Below are 20,368 nucleotides of genomic sequence, written 5' to 3'. Positions count from 1 at the left end.
TGTATTTTATATATTATAGATTACATACATATTTCTCATCTTTCTCTTCCAATCTCATTCATATTTACCTGGATACTATTGCTCCTAGCACGATATCATGTAATAAAGAATTATTCAGACTATATGATTTTAGATTGACACCTATTCCGTATGGACGAAAACGCGAAATGTGGATCGTCACTTATGACGTTGGTGTCACCGCAATGAGCATGGCTCGCATGCAGATTCAAATGGAATGCCGCGCCTTCTTCTGTACATAGATACTTACCTACTCAGATAGCTACCAGTAAGGTTAAGATTGGTGTCACCTCATAAACATTGAAAGAACCCGACCAAATATTTACGAAACCACGTCCGGGAGACGTAGGTAGGAGATACTTCTCTTTAATTTTTAACCTCAATATCTCTTACTAGGTAGCTTATTCGCCTATTCGTCCATTCGCTTCTTCGCCTTCTGAAGCTTTCCTCTTTTCGCAGGCTCGAAGCCAGCCTGCAGTTTCTCGTTGTTCGTTGTCTACCTAACTTGATTAATCTCACTGTCTTTCTTTCCGTCCTTCCCTCTCTCCGTGCTAGGGTTGCTGCATGGTTTAACTTGCAGTATCACTTGCATTTGAATAATGCTCCCGAGAGGAGACTCTTCTTTTTCCAGTCTTCCACTTAGTCAACTACATCGTTCCCTTGGTTTTTGATCATTATGTTTTGAATTGAGTCTTGAGCCGGTTGCTTTTGGTGTCTTGGGTGACATATTTGCATCTTCAATTTCTTGGTCCGCATTTCTTGGATCACCATTCATCAGCATCATGTCTCTTGCCGTCTTGACGACCGAATCTCCTCGACCTTGTTCACAGAGCGGCTCCGTGCGTATTGCTGGCAAGACCAATTGGGCAGCGGCCCTCAAGCTAAATCGAACCGATCCGGGCCTGGGCCTTAGCTTCGAAGACACCGATTTCGTTCGTAATGATGGAAAAGACGCTTGGGATACGTTGGATAATATAGCAGCTCTTGGGTTGACTTTGGAGAATGATGAAGATGAAATAACACATTCGACTGGGTTACCTACGTTCTCTCTTGACGATCTCGAGAACGATGGGGTTGAGCCTGAGCCGCTGGGCTCTTCTTCGCCGATAGCGGGTCCATTTCACAAATGGATGAAGAATCTACATAAAAGAGCACATCGTTCAACGACCCAACATAATTACAGCCGATTTGAGTCATTTCCTGAATATTCAGAAACTCCTATGGGGAACGATGCTACGTCGTTGAATAAACACAGGAAATCATCTTCTGGGTCATCTTTTGGATTTGTCGCCGCTGTCAGAAGTGCGAGTGTAAGTCTTGCTAGCGCCAGCGTGATAACGCGACCACGGAGACATACCGGACGATCATCACTCCAAGGCAGGTCGGATATTAGTAGCAGAAGATCCACTTCTGGCCAGCGGTATTCCGAGGATAGCATTGGTTTCGAGCGAACGGTATCTCATGATCCGGGGGTCACGGAACGGTTACTTCAAAGACGACGTATTCTGGAGGAGATCATTAACACAGAAGAAAGCTATATTGGAGACGTCAAGTTCCTCATGAACGTATGTTTTTAATCCAATCTACTCCTGTTAACCTGTCGATGCTGATTTAGCTCTTAGGTCTATGTCACCATCTTAGCTTCTCTGCCCTCGCCGCAGTGGGGCCTTCGTTCCTCAATAAATCGCAATTTGACAGATATAGTTGAATTGCACGAAGAGATTCTTGGCGAGCTTCACCGAGTTGTGCCCAACTCTGAGTATACGCAGCCTGAGCGTATCCCAGTTACTCCTAATCCACCAGCAGCCAAGAAGCATCATCGCTGGCGCAGTCTTGATTCTGTGCCTGAGGACAGAGGGGAGACTTCCTGGCTACAGCATATTCCTAGCGTGATAGCTGAGCCGGCTATTGCTGCTAAGGTAGCTCATATATTCGGGAAGAGGGTGAGTTTGTCTGTAGCCAAGTGCTAACTCCAAGACAACCATTTTTCTCTTTTAAAATACAAATTTGAATGTTATTAACACCAAAACAGATGAATCGATTCTTTATTTATGAGGAATATGGCGCAAAGTATGAGTTGATGATCAAAGATGTTGCTGCTACTCATCGAGAGTTACCCCAATGGGAGACGTATCAAAAGGGGCTGGAAGCGTTGGCTGCTTCACTAGGTGCCGTCAATTATCATCTCGATCATCACAGGAAGTCATTGACTATTGGTGACCTCTTAGTCAAAGTAAGTTCTAATTTCGTCATACTCCAGATGTTTTGCTAATAGAAAGTAGCCAATCCAGAGGATCTGTAGATATCCACTTCTCTTCGCTGAACTTCTCAAGTATACACCCGTGTGTGATTGCCCAAGTTCCCATATGGACATTGACAAGGTTCTTATTCGACTTCGTGAGGCAACTGCTGGGATCAACCGCGCCACGGATGATCCACGATTGAAGGATAGAATGGAACGAACTTGGTTAATTCAAGATCGACTCATATTTCCCAATCAAGTAAGAATTATCACCCTCCTCCGTGACGTTATTTTCCTAATCGTACAATAGAAGATGGATCCTGCTTCGAGAAGCGTTATTCGTTCATTCGGACAAGTTCGTCTCTGTGGTGCTCTGCATGTATGCTGGCAGACTAAAGACGGCGTAGATGGTACATACATGGTTGCGATCCTCTACAGAGACTGCCTATGCCTTGCCAGCGCTAGCGGAGCGGAGCCAGTCTATACAATCCAAGCTTGTATAAGTCTCGCCGATATCAAGATTGAAACGATAGATAATGGCCGAGGTAAGCTCATTGCAATATGTGTCGCTAATTCTATCCTATACTAATATGATTAAGGTCTCCAATGTCACACAGCGCCTTTCTCTTGGAAGCTCGTTTTTGAATGTGACCACCAGCTCTACGAAATCATCATGACAGCCTGCAATGCAAAGGAGGAAGAGCAATGGCGCCATCACATTTTGCATTACACTCCAACTGAACCATATGGATTATCAGAACCTATATTCTATAGCTCGATCTTTCTCAACATAAAAAGTCTTGGAACAATTTTTGGAAAGCCAGGTAAGCCCAGAGACTGTAAGCATAAACCCCTCAGCAAATTAATAAGTCCGTTATAGGCACCATTGCTCGTCGTCTTTCCATTCATAGGGCCACCACGGTTGGCCCAAAATCACCATTATATCAAGTTATACTCAAGAACACATGTACAGTGAGAGATACTACGTCGGTAGCATCTACCACTCAAATCAACCGTTCGCAATCACTCTTGACAACAAATTCACGTATCCCAGTTCTTGCTCCTCCTAGAGCAGATCGGGCTCGTGTTGAGGCTCTCTTGTCAGATGTTTGGAGCCGCAAAGTGTTGCCTTTCCCTGGCATAGCAAGCCGTTCGAGAAGCGAGCACATCGTCCGTAACTCGGCATCAACCGTTATGAGAAAGCTGAGCGTCGCAAGCATCACTAGCACTTTTGCGAAGCGCTCTATAAGCACTACCAGCGTAGCGAGGTTAAATGAAGATGAGCTTCCACATATCAACGGTCTTGTTCATCTTAACCATGACAATATAACGGTTGGGTCTATTAGGACCGACACATCCGATGCAGATGTCAAGTCAAGACTCCCTATAATTCGGGATGAAACCGAACTTGCTAGCAGTATTAGTCCAAGTATTACCTCCACAACTGGTACTCGGAGGCAGTCTGGGGCGGCGAAAAAGGACGACCCTTTAAAACTTGATTTAGAATGGATAGGAGAAAGGGGCACGAGCACTCCAACTCCAACTCCAACTTCACGGTTGTCGCCGCTGAATAGTGTCCGTCGAAAGAGGCAGACATCCTTCTCAGCTAGATCGTCGCCGTCCTCTACCGAAGACGACGAAAATATATACCATGGACTCGGGATGAAGCATCGTTTACATGAAACATTAACTAATGTTAGGCCTTCAAGCAAGTGGGCAAAAGTAGGAGGCATCAACAGGGGTTTGATGGCGTCCAGCATTCGCAGTTTCTTTAGATGAGGGAAGGCAACTTCAGCATTATATTACATTGCACGGATTGGGTATAGATACATACGGTTTGGACTGGTTCTGGCTTAGGATTATACCATTCTTTTGTTATTTCTTATTTCGCGATGAGACCGGAACGGCACCAAATTCCTTATGACGGGTTTGCTTTTCGTCTATTGCCTCTCATTAGGATCTCGGACTTGGGCTACTACGATTATACCCTTATAGCAATGTACTTACTTAGGCGGAGCACTGGAATTTTCATGTTACTCCGTTACTCCGCCTTTACTCCAAGGCATTCGGTGTAATAGGACTAATGGCACGTGCTTTGATACCCCAATTAGTACCTAATTTGATGGCATTTTTTAATGTGAATGTGATAGTGTTCAGTTTATCTCGCGTTTAATTTGTAAGGCTAAAACGTACCAGCATATGTACAGAATTGAATCGAATCTACCTAGATATTGCACCTATGGTTAGCACGAATGCAGCCTTACCCAACCACCTCACACCATTTAGAGAGTTCTAGTTACATGGTAGTTTTGGTGTCGATCGGATCCTCCCGCTTGGTACCCGATACCTAAGCTAATGTTGATCTTCTGTCTTACATATGTACCGGTTACGTACCTAGGTATAAAGCCAGATGTCCTTCCCATCTTATTCCATAACCTTCTATAAGCATGTACCTACCTACCTACATACGTAATTGCTATTAGATTAATAGACAGAGAGAAGGCTAATGTACCTCGTAACAATAGAGGGGCTAAAGGCAAAAAGACTCAGATGGTGTACAAGCTCCTTAGCTGATCCTTGTCATAAAGCTGGATCGGTGACATAATGCGGGGAGCTGAGGCAGGTACAAACAGAAATGATGACGTAGATTGCTGCTGTTTGGCAAAAGTATGCCACATGATGATCGAATGGAGGAAACAACAGCTTCTTGAAAAGCATATTTGAAGCTCTGTACGCCTAGAACTACTTCTTAATTTTCTTCTTTGTGTACTAAACCATCTACTACTCTCAACACATCTTCAACTTTAACATCAACATCATCAGTCTTCAACCCTTCCAAGAATACATCACTCTCGACCAACTTTTAACCAAGACCATTTGACAGTCAATATTGATTGCCAATTCCTAAAGCCTTCACCTGTAAATCTTATTAATTCACTCTTTTACACAACTTCAGTATCAATCGCCCAAAATGACTAAGGGAGAAGCCACCCAAGTTAAGGTCCACTACAAGGGCAAGGATGAAGACTTCATCATCTTCATTGACGACCTCGGGACATACAAGAAGTGGCAGACTGACAAGTCTATTCCTATGGCCCACTTCATCTCTGCCTTTAAGATCTTCGTGACACACAAGTAAGTCTTAGCTCACGTGCCCTTTCTTCTCTCAGCTTCTTCCACCATCCTAAGTACAATGACGGCCTACAACGACTCGCCAAATTTCCTGGGCACATAATTTTACATGATAGGGTATCACAGCAATAAAGCCAGCCACTTCCATCGTGGTATAGCCGCGTAGGCGCGGGCTGAAATGGCGTCAACTATCTTTAATTCTGCAACACTTAGCCCCCGAGTGCGACCTGGACCGTGGCACAGCAGGAATTACTGTCATAAGCGCCGGGAGCCAATACCTCGCCTGAAGACAATACGCATTCTCCAATTCCAAGCCAATTGATATAGGCAGCGGCTAACATGTCATGTTTAATAGGCAAGGAACGCAAGGTCAAATGGATGGCGCCTCTAAGTCGACTCTCGATAACGAGTTCGGTGTTTCTAATGAGGAGGAGGTCATCAAGAAAATTTTAGATAGCGGCACTCTTCAGGAGACAGAGGTAAGTCGCATTGTTCAAATAATTTCTAAGGCCAAATATCGTCCAATTGCTAACGATTACACCTTATTTTAGTTTCCTGATCGCCAAGGACCCAAGAATGATGCTCAGCAAGGCTCCATCGTCACTGGTCAGGTTTCAAGATAGGATCGCAAATATCCTTGCCGGTAGAACCCGAGGAAAGCTGTTGCGCCATACTTTAATAGTAGATCACGTTGATGATTGAGACGGCAGCATTCAAATATGCTAGGGCTGTCATTGTTTAATGTTCCTACGAATCATCAACCAACATGAATTTTACAGGCGATGATTACGGTTTAGCTACCTTCTAGTTAGCGAGGAACATTTTCGCGATGGATTTGTAAAATACGCGTAGCTAGCGACATTTAAATCCTATATGGTTCAAGTCCGGAAATGGTCTAAATGATTTGCATTGTCTCGTGAATGCTGGAGCTGACGTCGTATTCTACCCCTGCCCATTTAACATTCTAGACGTTGTCCTGGCAGCCAGCTAGCCAGCGTCCGGCTGGCCTAAGCCGAGCCTCAAGCCGTGGTGTTTCGTAACCTGGTCAACATACCCACAAATTCAGTATCATGTCCAGCTTGCCAATGTCTGAAACCACCAGCCTAGTCTATAACACTGGTTACGATATTAATTAGGTTCTCAATCTAACCGAGCCTTCAATGAGGATACTTGCGGAGTCTTTGTTGGGGGGGCTTTCTCGTAAATCTTGGAATGCTCATGCGGTGAGAAAAAAAGAAAAAGAAAAAGTGAGGTTTCACAACATCGGTATTATTAGCTAGTGTGCGCTACACCAACGTCGTGAGATGTTGACTGGGCCACCGACTCACAGCCATTGCCATTGGAACTGCAACCACAATAACCTGCCAAATATAATTCTGACCATCGACCGTAAAAATCGCAATCATACCCGCGCTCTCATAGACCATAGCCTCGTCCTAAATAGCAATACCAAATAAAGTGATTTCGTCCACCTCTTCTGTTCCCTCCCCCAATATTCCTCCGACTTATAAAAAATCCGAAAAAATCAAATCAAAAGCAAAAGGGGGTTATATCAACGCCGGTGTCGTGCATGTAAAAACGAGGAGGATCGGACGAGAGTTGGGAGTAAACTGGTATTTCTCCATAAATAATATTTTGTTCTTTGTAATATATAGATATATTATGCTTGACGATGCGAGTTATAGATATGTGCAATACATCGGGGGTATATATTCATTCCTCAGAAGATGGAAATGAGAGATATGTGCTTTCGTATGTACGACAGCCTCAGCCCTTTCCCGAGCCATACTCTGACGCATAATCGTGAGTGAGAACGAGGAAAAGAGGTGAGATCCGAAGTTGACATTTGTACAAGGCCCGGGTGCATTTGCTCGATCGAAGCGAAAAGGCAGTCGCCGTTCTACCTTTACGCCTTAGAGCCACCCGAGCGGCCTCGTTGCGGTAGAGTCCATGGTTTAGCGCAGACAATCTAATATTGATGTTAGCATCGATTATATCCGATATTAAGTGAGATGAAAATAACGTACCTCGCCTTCACTGTATGCCACGAAATAGATGACCATCGCTACCACGTAGTAGATAGCAGGGTTCGTGCCTTGGTATATGAGGACTGCGGCGAGTGCAGCCAGAGGGTATGTAGCGAGACGGGCCTCGATACTTCGGTGAATCGCGCTTCCAGCGATTAGGCCCAGCGGCCATTCCCACGCCATTATCGCTACTCCCAAGATCAGATTTATAATCTGAAGTGCCGGAACCGGTTTTATGGCTCCATCTAGCGATTTCGTCAGGAAGTCGAAGAAAATCTTAGGCCATAAGAACGACTCGAGCGCGGCAGCAATTTGGTCTAGAGATATGTTAGTAAAGGTTGAGAATCCCCTCGATACCACGGGTGGAGGTCCACGTACAAGCTGCGGCGGTGAGAGCGATGAGTCTAGCCCAGTGGTTCTTAATAAGTCTTCCCATTTTGGCGGTTTCCTCTTAAATTTTCTCTTGACCAAATCGATGACTTTTTTCTGCCTTTTGAAATGTCCCAATTGCTCTTTTCTCTCTTGGTTTTTTTTTCTTCTTCTTCCTGAAGCCCCAAACGATCCAAGCGCTCGACCTTCTCTCAATCCAACAATCCAAATAATAACCAACGACCGGGTTGCGAGAGAAGCGAAGCGAAAGTAAAGCGGCGGCGGGATTGAAAGAACGTTGCTAGGTAGCCGGACCTGCGTAGCGGTAGAATAGTATTGTGAATTAAAAAAGCCGATATTAAAGAAAGGTATCGGTCAACGGGCGAGTGCACAGCAGCCGACAACCAAGAGGAAAGAAGAAGAGAAGATGAGATGAGACGAGGGTCCAATTGGGAATATACAGGCGACCGCAAAACGGGGCTCTGCGAGGCTATATTGGGAGAGGGACCCGGATGTGGTCTGGGCTTTCCGTTCTCTCTTGCGATCTTCCGATCCCCTGTAGGGGAGCTAATGCTCCCGTTGAGGGAGGGCTCGTGTCAGAACGGCTGAGGCGAGCCGGGATGGGTTAATCTGACGTTTCTGGGCCGACAGATGCTAAGCTTCGTCTGAGATCCACGTTCTTGAGATCTTGTCTATAACGACAGCAGGCATCCGAGCGGCATCTGTATCATGGACGAGTTTTGTACGACCCCTTGCCTAGGGGTGTATCGTTTTCTAGTATGTATGTACAAAATCCACGGTTCTATTCGAAGGTGGGCCGTTAAGCCTTATCGAGGTTATAATACCATAGAATGGAGAGCCGATGTATGAAGTCGTATCTCTAAGCGGTCGTTGGTACTCCGCAGGGGCACCAATGTCATAACTCGTCTAAGTCGTATATATCAGGGGTGAGTGAGGCTCTAGCTCGATCGCATAAGAGATGGGTTTGAAGATCATACAGGACCAGGAGTATGATACTTCAAAGGAGGTGTTCCGAGTTTCTTCATGTATGAAAGGGTAGCTCCGGGAAATCTTCAGACATTCGGCGGCATGCAAGAGTTTAAGAAAGAGACAGGGACGGTGGGTCTTCAAGGAAACGCATCGAGTCTCACCAGCCCGCGCCGAGACCGCCCGTTTCTTAGAACCAATACTTGCAGAGCCAAGATACAAGAGAGGCTATTTGCGTTGCGGCCCTTCCTAGATGGCCGTAAAAGTAGATACATATTGATGTACTTGGGTAGTAACATGGGGGTTGCGCAGCCAGCGCAGCGGTTGTGTCCTGCTTCCATGATGTGCAGATAGGTGCGCAGAAATGGGCATATAGCCCAAAGTGGTTTAGATGTGGACGGTAGCAAGCTCTCATCACAGACTACGGCTGTGTGGATACGGTACCAGTATGTGAAGTAACAGTCGATTGGGTAAATAAAGGATCAAATAGCTTGGCCTTGCCGGCCTTAGCAATGCGGGTACATGGGCTGGCGGTTGTAGGCTTGTAGCTATGGGTATTGGGTGAGTTCGATATTGCGGTTGAGAAGATGTTCGTCGAGAATAGCCAATATTAGGGGAGATCGAGGTGATTGGGCTTTCCCCCGGCGGCTACAAGTCTTTGCGCAACCAATCAGAGACTTTTTCTGGGTGCTTCTGCTGCATGACAACTCCAATATCCCCGACCCTGAACCCCCGCTTACAGGGGGCTCAAGGTTAAAGAGGGTTTATGTATCTATGTACCCGTGTACCTCCTGGTCTTCCAGTTTAAGTCGAGTTATCCCAACCGCCTTTCCTCTCCTTAACCCTCCATCAACCGTGCCGCCCCCGAGGCCTTGCAATACATGCCTCAGCATACATGCGATGATTCTAAGGGGATAGCAGTTTCATGTTGTTCATTGCCTGCCCCGACAAATGTGTACATGATGTAAATGTACTTCGAAAGCAACAGTGCTTGCAGCTTCACTGCATCAATGGCAGGCAAGATGACAATTACATATTCCTAACCTCGACTATCACACGAAATATACCTAAGTATATTGTGTTTGCTAAATCCCGAATGACCTATCCCGTTTAGGTAGTGTCTCGGAAAATAATACCAACCACACGCGGTAAAGAACTACTCCGAGGAGAGTCTGACCTCATCTACCGGGCAGCGACTCCTTATCCGAGTTTAAACGGCGTAATAATCCGTTAGGTACAGAAGTGCCTTTCAAAAGATTTTACCATACATCAATCCCTGTCAGCTGTTTTACCAGCTGTAAGCTCCTACTTGCCAGCTGGTGGAGCATATCGCCAATTTACCTCGATAACCTCTTAGTCTTCAGTTGATATTTTCCAACCACTTCTGGATTTAAGTCAATGAAAACCTCTTAACAGCGTTCAGTATCAAGTATTAATCATAAATATGTGATGTTTAAAGATTTTGAGGTTGAATATTAAAAAAAAAATAGGTAGTTAAAGTTGATGATTTATCTGGGTTGAAACGGCAGCTGGCATGACAGCTGACTTTTGAGCTTACAGCTGTGCGCTACAACTGACAGGGATTGGTCCATGGTAAAATCTTTTGAAAGGCACCTCTGTACAACATGTATAATTCTCAATTCGTATCGAGTCAGTTGATTGTCACTTGACTCCTAAAGGAATAAGGCAATTGAGGCGGTGGTTCAAGAACGACTAGGCATTTGAGACGTGCCCCTTCCGGTGTTCAGGCCTTCCGAAATGGTTCTAAACGCTGGAGAGTTTCGCAAGGGGAAATCGCTGAAGCAGATCGAGTTTAGACCTGGCAGCCTGGGTAGATAAGATCGACCAACCCTCAGCTGCAAGGGTTATCGCTCATCACCCGGACGACGCTAGACCTAATGTAGGATTCTACTTGATATGCGCAGGGCAAGCCTGCTAGGATGACAGGGCTCGAACCTGCAGGGGGCTGAGAGACTGGGGGTTGAGAAACCGAGGAGAGAGGTCCGACCCCATTTAACATTTCTTTTTAAGATAAAGCATCACACGACGGAAAGTCGAATTGACAAATTCCCGTCTTCCATCTGTCGATGTCAGCAAATCTAGCATGATGTCTAAGCCCGGATCGTAGGATTCCCAGAGGTCGACCATCCTCGAGACCGATCATCATATCCAACCGTGTCTTTCAGCTCAGCCAAATGGATGGCCCGAATGAGCAGGTGAGCAGTTGAACTGGAAGCGAGTCCGACAAGCCAAGAGGATCTATACGGTGAAAATCGAAGATTATTCATTCCTCCCAGGTTCGGAAACCGAAATCCAATGTGTGCATTTGTTAACTAGAAAGCGGGAAATCACCATCACTACACATTAGTGTCTCGGTGATATGAGGCTTGATTATCGCTCACCTAGATTTTACATCGTCAGGTGACGAATCTGTGAACCAGGGGAAAATGAGCAGTTAGTTCGATCTGGGTAAGGTGCTGATGGTTACGTTGCGTAGCATTCGGAATGCAAGTATTAATGCGGTGTGCTACGATGACCACCAACATCATTGGCTTCTTGTCGGCGGTTGCTGCTGTGTTCTAATTGGACTCATCTGCCCGGAAAGCCACATAAGCGTTGGGAATAACTATGGCCCCCTCTATTCTTCGGGTCCTGGCGTCAACTACCCAGCATTTACTACATCTAAAAGCTGACTGGTCAATTTCTCTCCACGTTAACCCCCAGGTTTACATCGATTACTTGCACCAACACGAAGTTGATTTATGAGCTAGCTGCGTGATCCCATCCACATCCATGCGTGTCAGGATCCGTTGAAGAATATCATCGCAGTTGGTCACATCGACTTTACCAACAACTTGTAAGCGAATCCTTTTTAATTGACGCATAGATCCTTTCGACTTATTCTCGAAGGTCCGCCAATCCGCTGAAGAAAAGTTGTCTGTTAATTTGGACAGTTTGTGGCTATATGAGGGTATGCGTATAATATATCTGCTGGTATATTACCCGCCTAGTGATAATCACGTCTCTTAATCGACTCTCCTCATTTAATAGGTGAAAATCTATATTATGCCTTTGCAGACGTCGGTAGCTATCATTGTCACAGTTGCAGCCACTTCTTTAGCTACCCGTTACTTATCCTTCGGGCCTTTTTCTATTGACGGTATCGACTTTCTCTGTGGGTCAGTCTCGTAATCGTTTCTTGAAGCTGTATTGTTATCTTTCCATCTTCACCGATTATTTGACCAGCATCTGATCACGATAGCGCCGACTGTGGACTATTATCCAATGGAGCTCCCAGCCACTTCCAAGTTGTCGACGCCATATCCTAACAAACTTGTTTAGGTACCTAGCTTTAGGTAGCAATGACAAGATGGAAGACTTCCCACATTGCTTTTAAGCTACTTTAGTACTTCTAGTAGTACTCATGTTTAATAATTTACTAATAAATCACCTTAAATAGTTATATTATTTACTTATAAGGATACAGTACTGAGGCCTCTTGTGATATACTTATTAACGACTTACTGCAATTTTCCGTAGCGCTTCCCGGTTGGTGGCGGTCTGATAAGCTTCTATGCGGACAGGTTCAATGTGGCACGATAGGTTTCGTCAAGCGCGCAGTAATCCGTCCTTTCTGGACTCCTAAATAAACCCAATGAGAGTACAGGTGCTGTGCCACCTGGCGCCTGATCTAAACATAACCGTGGCGCTGGCTGAAGAAGTCAACGGCACGCAGGGTCCAGTCAATCGACCATATACTCCTTCTCCCAGAACGAGATGGCGCCTTCCGATTCATCCTCCAACAGGTCGATTATTTTCGTCCGCCCATCCGGTATTGTCATCATATCTAACAAGTCTCTCATGTCAGAGGTAATGTCAGTTAAGACATTCACTGCGTGCTCAGATAGGCGTGGTCCATAGGAGCAGTATGGAAGAAGAGTTTGAGCTGGGCTTGCCATCCTTCGAGGACCGCTGCTGGTACTGATTTGACGATGAAACGCCATCAAGCTGTTTGGTACCATTTGAACTGAGTTGACGGGTATTACAGGCATTTCAAATTCACCAAGACTGATGCTTGTCAGTCAAGATATACGAAGGCGGCACAGGAATTTGGTAAAGAACGACGGAAGGAAAATGAGTGGCAACTCACCTTAACTGAAGTGTCATGAACGCCGACATTGGACTCACCTTATCCTCTTCCTGCTTAAGCAAGAATACAATAACAACGTCTTGGCCTCCATTTAGGTGAAATAGCCGCTGGATTCGGTTCTGACAATCGTCTGTACCAACATCTGATGGCGATAGAAAAATAGCACGTAGGATCCTGCGAGATTGGCCAACGGGACCTGGTATGGGCAGTGCTGCATCATGTGTATCGAGTCGCGCTTCTGTTTTGTAGCTTAGTACTGCGCCGTTAGATTACGGAGAACCTCAGTATTATGATGATTGTACCTTTCCATCTGATGCTGCCATGTAGAGCCGCCGAGGCAAAGGAGACCCAATCTGGGCGCTTACGCAAGGAGTAGCAAATCAAAGGATTATGCGACGTCTTCTCCATGTCTTTCTGTTGTTGAGACTAGGCGCGTTCTATAATAATCCGCCGAGAAACTGAAATGCAGTCCTGCAGGAGTTACGAGCTCAGTACCAGACGATTTTGCTAGTCAGGCTTTATGTTGCTTTGGACGGGAACAGCGACGAGATTCTATTCGAGATGACGAAGTTAAATATTCGAGTACCTAAATCTTATGATAGGTTATAGTTTGTGCTAGTTGAATCCCTTCGCACTTGCCCAGAAATCTAGACTTTCACTCACGATATGAATATGAATATACTAGGTATCAGTTAGCTCTTTCCCTTGGGTTATATCGTCTGATGCCCTTATGACTAGGTATTTGGATACGTATGTATGTCTAAATGACAATTACATGATCCCGTGTTGAACAAGTTTCTCATCGAGAGATATCCCTTTTTTTAAGGTTCCGTTAACAGAGTGTCAAGTCGGACTGGAGCAATTGAGTAGAGACGTGAGGCCTTTCTATATTCGGCGCAAATTGGAGGAGCGGTTCTCACTATTCAACACATGTGCTCCGCGAATATTTTCGCTGATAAGCACAACCCTCCCCTTAGCCATGTCTATCAACGCCGGCTCGATATATACAGTTGTTTTATACATTCGTGAGGTCATACGATAAGAACGTCTAGGTCGTCATCATCATCTGTGAATCCCGCCAGCCCATGTTCTATGACGATGACCCATTGACTTTAGGCAGAAGGTGATGCTGTTGGCGTTGGTGGCAATAGTGGCCTCTGAGTTTTGGGGTCTTTGAGCCCCCTTAAAGCTTCTTCGAGTATCAGCACTCTACTTTGTTGTCGCTTCTCGGCTTCCTCGAGTGCCTTTTCTCTCCTATCAAGCTCTTCAAATAGTGTGTTGAGCTCCTTTATTTTCTCAAGATTGGTATCCGGTTTTTGAGATGATCTGTGATACTCATACAATATCAACACGGTGCCCACGAGGAGAATGAAGCCGTCGCCAACCACATCTGCAAACAAGTCGACCGCCTTAGCTTCTGGGAGAGGTCTGAACTTTCTTCTCCAAACACTTATTATAGGCAACGTCTTCCTGGCACGGGTTTCCTGATTGGTTGTGCCATGCTTGGCACGTATTTCCTCCTCTTTCTCTATTTGACCTTTTGTTTTCACTGTAGGTGCTTCTGCCTTTTCCTTGGCTCTTATTTCCGCCTCAACGTCTCGGAGTAGCGCAACTGATAAGCGCATGTTCAATTGATGTATCGATTGGCCATACTTGGCAGCGAATACTCGGAAGCGTGGATGATCATGAGCTTGAACTTTGATTCGATTCTGATCATCGTCGTCAGCGTTTTATTGAAGATATCGGGAGTTCCGGAAAAGTAGCAATCATACGGCGCCATATTTTGAGACATGTCTGAGGAATAGTGAGGCTAGCTTGAACAATGGTAATGCTACCATCTTGACTTCTCTCCTTTACCTAGCTCCTAGGCAGACCTCGGTAGGTAGGTATTGGTTTGGCGGTGCTGAAGATGATACTAGACAAGAACGGAGGAGCCGGCAGTTATTCCTGCTAATAAAAAGATTTAAACATTCAAGAAATAATGAACATATTTACTAGACCATTTATATCTTACTGTCTCCGTGGGGTGGTCTATTTTCCACGGTACTGGCGATGAACCTAAAATCGAAATACTGTATGAAAGTGGGATGCCGGTAGGTACTTCGTACCGTAGACCTATTTCGAATATTACGTAACCGGTGTTCGGACTCGAGTCCTGAATCTGATTCCCGATTTATCGAAAAACGCAACTTATCGATAACGATTCCGATGCTGATTACCCTTTTAGGCAATAGCCAACAAATACTGTGGATTTTTGGAGCTTGAGGTCGTTGCCTCCCCAACGGCAACTAGCCTTCACTTGTAAATGAACGGACCACTTTTTAGAGTGCACGTTGCTTTTGTACATTGTTTCGTACAACATCGGTCGGTAATGAGCTTGTAACTTGCTGAAAACCTCTTTTGCTTCCATCAAAACATTTTTGCTACGAAGAATTGGGTCGCACCAATTCTCATTTTCCTTTACGCGTACACATTTCCATTCTACTATCTAACTCTAATGTCCTTCAAGACGGGTAAGTCATACCGACTATTTCATTTATGTACTGTCGACAGCTAGCACCTTCTTTCCAGCATAACCGCGATCACCACCTGCGTCAATGAAAACCTTATGAAGCTTAAGTTTATCCTTACTTCAGCGTCATATAATCATATGAGCCTTAATGATTTGTCAAGCATTTGGGGTACCGCGTCCATCTGTTGTTTATTTAACTTCAGGCTTCCACCGCCCAGCAATCACCTACCATCGAGCTGGACGGATTCACAAGTTTTATTTAGCAATTCCACTAATGATTGTGTCTAGTAATTCAATCATTATAATCGTAGCACAAGACGGCCCATTGAGCTATCGCTGTGCTCCTCCTAGCTTGCTGTATTATCTTACTACAGTAACGTCCCCATGGCGGACCGACTCCTAGCATCAAAACAGGCCGCCGATGTAGACGCCCTGACACCGAGGGACGCAAATGCTCAACGATTGAACCGAGCAATGGATGCAGTAAAACCTAGAGCCGCACCTGCTACCAAGCCTGTCCCGAAGGAAAAAGAGCTTCCTCCCCAACCTCCTCCTGTCGTGTACGAACCTCCGAGCTTCGACCGCAAAGATGGAGCTGCCTACCAGGTTGGAAAAATGCTTGGAAAAGGCGGCTTTGCCGTATGCTATGAAGGGTACATCGCAGGAAGTAAGACCAGGAGGAAGTACGCGTTAAAGATTGTCAAAAGTAAAATGCCATCTAAGATGGAACAGAAGGTTAGTTAGGAATCTCACCTTATCCAAGCTTGTTGCTAATTTCCTCACAGTTCCAAACAGAACTTCAAATCCACTCCAAGATGAAGCATCGGAATATCGTTCAATTTTTGAGGGCGTTTTCCTTCGAGAACTGTACATATCTCATTCTCGAATTATGTCCCAATGGGTCATTGATGGACATGGTTAAGCGAAGAAAAGGATTGACAGAGCCTGAGGTGCGATTCTACTCGGTGCAGGTTGCCGGCGCCATCAAATATATGCACGCCAAAGGGATCATTCACAGAGATTTAAAGATGGGCAATATCTTTCTTGACAAGGATATGAATGCTAAGGTTGGGGACTTTGGTCTCGCCGCATTGCTAGTTACAGGGAAAGATATGCAAACTATCCGTCGAACAACCCTGTGCGGAACACCAAATTACATTGCACCAGAGATCTTAGAAAAGGGGAAGAAAGGCCATGACCATATGGTCGATATATGGAGTTTGGGCATCATTATGTAAGGCTGACCAGTGATTTATACTATCTGCAGACTCGAACTAACAGATCTAGGTTTGCGATGCTTACTTCTAAACCCCCTTTCCAATCTTCGACGCCGGATGAGATCTATCGTCGTGCTAAAAATCGGGATTATGACTGGCCAAAAGCAGAGACTACGAACAAATATATCTCACAAGAAGTAAAGGACATTGTCGCTACTATGTTGGAAGAAGCGGAATTTCGACCAGACCCTGATACTATCGTTCAACATGACTTCTTCCTTTCCGGCTACCTCCCAACATCAGCAGAAATCACGACGAAGTTACGCGACTACCCACCCGAAGGAGACCAATTCTACACTGTGGACTTAACACCAAGGATGGTTGCGCAAAACCAACACACCTTGAGGGAAATGTGTAGAGCTTGTGAGGTTGGGCCATGGAATAGCACACAATCAGAATACAAGAGCACATGGAGAGAAGTTGCTCTCGAAGAGAAAGCTGGATTAACTCCCATTATCCCACTCGCGGAGGGCATTGTTTATAGGCCTTACGAAGAGGTCAGCCAGGAGCAGAACCTCGTTAGAGTGCCATCTCGGCCAGTACCGCAGCCAGGCATGAAGAACGAGGAAGAAGGCGCTGGAGCACAAGCAGGTGTCAATGGCTTATTGCGTGCCCCACCACAAAGCTTTGCAGCGCAACAGCGAGCACAAAACCGACCAGCAAAACAACCTAGCATACCACGGTCGCGAACGGTAGACGAGATGCCCGAGCCTAGCGCTAGTGGCACTATGCGGTCACGTTCTAGACGAGAACTTCCCCAATCCTCTACGGAGAACAATCTTCGATTAAAGACCACCTTACCCTCCAGGGCTGCACCACTTACATCATCACACCGGACCATAGCAGCGAAGGCCCCAGCCTCCGCCTCAGTACCCGAAGAGAAAGTATTGTCCCAGAAGAAATCGGCAGAACGTGTCGAGCCCTCCACTAGTGCGACGGAAACGCCGCCTGTGGGAACTTTATTCGGACCTACAGAACGCAAAATGGCGGTGCCCGGAACAGAAGCTGACGTTGTGCTAGAAAGGTTACGTACCTTGCACGGCGAGTTAGAGCGCGCTCTTAACGCTAGATCAATGGCATACATGAGCAAGTCGCCGACACCATCACCACCACACATAGTCGTTAAATGGGTAGACTACTCCAACAAGTTCGGCTTAGGTTATATATTGAATGATGGTAGCGTTGGTTGTGTCCTCAAGAGCATACCTGGAAGCGCGAAGGGTGGTAAGGCCGTTGCATTGCCGCCAAGTTGCATCCTGGTTCGTGAAGCCGAACAACATTGCTCGAGGCGGCATGACCCGGGATACCCAGACCGTAATCAAATTGTGCCTATGGCTCAGGCGGTACAGTTTTACGAAAATAACGGTGAAACCGGTCTGTCCACTGTCTTTGTCCATCCTTCTCAGTTCAAGATTAGCGTTGGTCCAGATGGCACACCAGGGAAGATACCAGTCGGCCGTGATATCTTTGATTACCGTAAACGAGAACACCTTATTTTATGGAAGAAGTTTGCCAATTACATGATGGCTTATGGCCGAGATCAGGATGCCACGACAGACGATACTGGGCTTATTCAGGTCCCCACATCGACGAAGCAAACAATGCCGCCTTGCGACGTGGTCACCTTTTACCAAAGAATTGGCGATGTTGGCTGTTGGGTCTTTGCTGACGGCCATCTTCAGTTCAACTTCCCCGATCACACAAAAATCGTACTTGATGCGACTGGAACCTGGTGCCATTTCTGGCACTTGCCACAGGAGGCAGCTGAAAAACTAGCTACCACCGGAGAATTGGATGAGACCGCGCTCGATGAACGTGCCGTCCTATCCTATCCTTTGCAGACACTCCTCAACTTTGCAGCCAAGCCGACCATCCGACCGACGCGTAACGCTACGCGCAAGCGGCCGGATATCAACCCTATGTTACAGGGTATTCCCGCGGCTAATGATTTCCGTCGAAAGATAGGATTCATTAAGCGCATCATCCACGAATGGGTTACGAACGGCGGTCTAGGCAATAGTAAGATGGCTCGCGAGCACCGACAACAATGGACGGGCGCTCGCGAGACGCTCCACAGCCAACCGACCAAGCATGTCTGGGTCACGATCGGTGCCCGATGGGGCGACGCGAGGTACTCGGCTCTCGTCGATCCGAAGAGGCCCGGCGAGCTGGGCAGCGAGGTAGAGTCTAAGACGAGCTCGTAATAACAGTCTCGACCCTCAAGATCCTATATCCAATACTAGGTGTTGAAGAGATCAGTGGCTTTTAATGTTTCACCGTGCCATGAGTGATGATAAGGCGTTTGCATTCATCATATTTCGTCATAAGGGTTTAGGGTTCATTGCATGGCGTATTAGGTAGTGGCTGTACGGGTTAATATAAATTACTCTTATATCATTTTGATTTGGACTTGTTGTAAAGTTACTTTGTTAAAGGATTTTCTCTTAGTGAATTAGGCGTGTTCTGGATTTCAGTGTATTTTTGAAAGTTTGGTTACATTATATTCCTTCTCTCACTGGCAATCTCATGGATTTCATTAAAATTCTAGGTTTACTCTCATCTGTCAATATTTTCAAAGTGGTAATGCCAGATGTCTTGACAGGTAGAAACTACGGCCTGTTAGCCTGGCATAATTCATTCTATTCAGGTGTAACCAGTGACGATCGCCGTATGATTCTATATTACAGGGGGATTGTGGTAATATGCCGAAGACATATTCATCCACAATATACCTGGGGTGTTTAATACGAAGGCAGATCTCATTGAACATCTGAAACATTTTTATTTATAATGGGATACGACGTCGTTCCGCTGCATCCACCACTCCTTTACGGAATCGCGGAATGAGGGATAGATAGTAAGACTACCTAGTTAAGTTTGTTGTGGTTTTATGGTTGGCATCCCTATTTCAAATGCTGGAACTAGGTCCTAATCTTGCTTTTTGCTTGATATTGTATGACATAATGGACCCAGATGTTTTGTGTATACCTAGGTATCGTCTATCTTGGTTGAAATCAAATGACATGTATCCTGATATGATAACCTTATTCTTCTATTCTGAAGTCTTGATTGACCCTGTATTTGATATAGATGAATTGTGGAAATAGGGTCATTGCTAGTTTTATAGATTCCTGTATTAAATTAGGTACCTATCTATCTTTGCAAGTACTTGTAAGTACTTGACAGTCTTGACTCTGTGCCTTGATGCTTACTGAGGTAGGGGGTATGAATGAAAACAACTTCACAACAAGCGTAAGTAGATAGGTTATGTGAATCAGATGTTCCCAATCCATGCCGCCAACATGGCACGATCAATATTATTAATCATCGGCTCTCCCTGATATATACAAACAGCACTTGCGCCAAGGCATCGGAAAGGGAGGGTATGTATGCGAGGCGCAAGAGGGTCCGAATGCTAAGTTGAGTAGGAGTGTGAAGACTTGAAGCCACTCCAGCCATCCCAACCACCGTCTTCTATGGAATAGTGCTCAGAGCCGCCCCCAACCATCTCAAAGTCGTCTCATCTTATTAAATGGTCCAATTGATAGTGAGGAAAGTAGATAAAGAAGAAAAAATTGAAGGGACAAACGCCTTGTTGTAATACGAGGAGGGATGGAGGGTTATGCTGGAAAGCCTAGCACTTTTCTCATCGTT

The 20,368-nt window shown here is 45.6% G+C and overlaps 6 protein-coding genes across 6 annotated transcripts; 3 read left to right on the top strand and 3 right to left on the bottom strand.

Annotated features, from left to right (window-relative positions):
• Nucleotides 1–76: 76 nt before the first annotated feature.
• Nucleotides 77–4,176, top strand: GGS22DRAFT_7603 (Dbl homology domain-containing protein). The gene is made up of 7 exons (XM_047968037.1): nt 77–1,583; nt 1,641–1,961; nt 2,051–2,251; nt 2,301–2,519; nt 2,571–2,805; nt 2,860–3,084; nt 3,141–4,176. Exons 1-7 carry the CDS (start codon nt 801–803, stop codon nt 4,037–4,039), a joined length of 2,883 nt encoding a protein of 960 aa, XP_047823882.1. The 5' UTR covers nt 77–800; the 3' UTR covers nt 4,040–4,176.
• Nucleotides 4,177–4,934: 758 nt separating this feature from the next.
• GGS22DRAFT_149869 (shwachman-Bodian-diamond syndrome protein) lies at nt 4,935–6,284 on the top strand. The gene is made up of 3 exons (XM_047959208.1): nt 4,935–5,395; nt 5,748–5,871; nt 5,944–6,284. The coding sequence occupies exons 1-3, from the start codon at nt 5,232–5,234 to the stop codon at nt 6,013–6,015; spliced, it is 360 nt and encodes a 119-aa protein (XP_047823881.1). The 5' UTR covers nt 4,935–5,231; the 3' UTR covers nt 6,016–6,284.
• A 412-nt stretch (nt 6,285–6,696) lies between these two features.
• On the bottom strand, nt 6,697–8,037 carry GGS22DRAFT_7584 (uncharacterized protein). The gene is made up of 3 exons (XM_047968032.1): nt 7,798–8,037; nt 7,420–7,736; nt 6,697–7,361 (listed from the first exon to the last, which is right to left on the bottom strand). Exons 1-3 carry the CDS (start codon nt 7,853–7,855, stop codon nt 7,299–7,301), a joined length of 438 nt encoding a protein of 145 aa, XP_047823880.1. The 5' UTR covers nt 7,856–8,037; the 3' UTR covers nt 6,697–7,298.
• Nucleotides 8,038–12,518: 4,481 nt separating this feature from the next.
• GGS22DRAFT_183395 (uncharacterized protein) lies at nt 12,519–13,333 on the bottom strand (the record flags this gene model as incomplete). Its single annotated transcript, XM_047964082.1, has 3 exons — nt 12,519–12,843; nt 12,926–13,163; nt 13,228–13,333. 3 exons carry the CDS (start codon nt 13,331–13,333, stop codon nt 12,519–12,521), a joined length of 669 nt encoding a protein of 222 aa, XP_047823879.1.
• A 254-nt stretch (nt 13,334–13,587) lies between these two features.
• GGS22DRAFT_149861 (optic atrophy 3-like protein) lies at nt 13,588–14,977 on the bottom strand. The gene is made up of 2 exons (XM_047959207.1): nt 14,698–14,977; nt 13,588–14,634 (listed from the first exon to the last, which is right to left on the bottom strand). The coding sequence occupies exons 1-2, from the start codon at nt 14,761–14,763 to the stop codon at nt 14,038–14,040; spliced, it is 663 nt and encodes a 220-aa protein (XP_047823878.1). The 5' UTR covers nt 14,764–14,977; the 3' UTR covers nt 13,588–14,037.
• A 324-nt stretch (nt 14,978–15,301) lies between these two features.
• Nucleotides 15,302–19,079, top strand: GGS22DRAFT_7568 (kinase-like protein). The gene is made up of 4 exons (XM_047968028.1): nt 15,302–15,438; nt 15,726–16,172; nt 16,223–16,671; nt 16,725–19,079. The coding sequence occupies exons 2-4, from the start codon at nt 15,822–15,824 to the stop codon at nt 18,916–18,918; spliced, it is 2,994 nt and encodes a 997-aa protein (XP_047823877.1). The 5' UTR covers nt 15,302–15,438; nt 15,726–15,821; the 3' UTR covers nt 18,919–19,079.
• The last annotated feature ends 1,289 nt before the right edge of the window (nt 19,080–20,368 follow it).

This window comes from Annulohypoxylon maeteangense (assembly GCF_022496945.1).
Source record: "Annulohypoxylon maeteangense strain CBS 123835 unplaced genomic scaffold GGS22scaffold_1, whole genome shotgun sequence".
In the NCBI taxonomy this organism is placed as follows: Eukaryota; Fungi; Ascomycota; class Sordariomycetes; order Xylariales; family Hypoxylaceae; genus Annulohypoxylon; species Annulohypoxylon maeteangense.
Note: the sequence above shows the minus strand (reverse complement) of the source record. Positions and strands in the feature narration are given on the sequence as shown.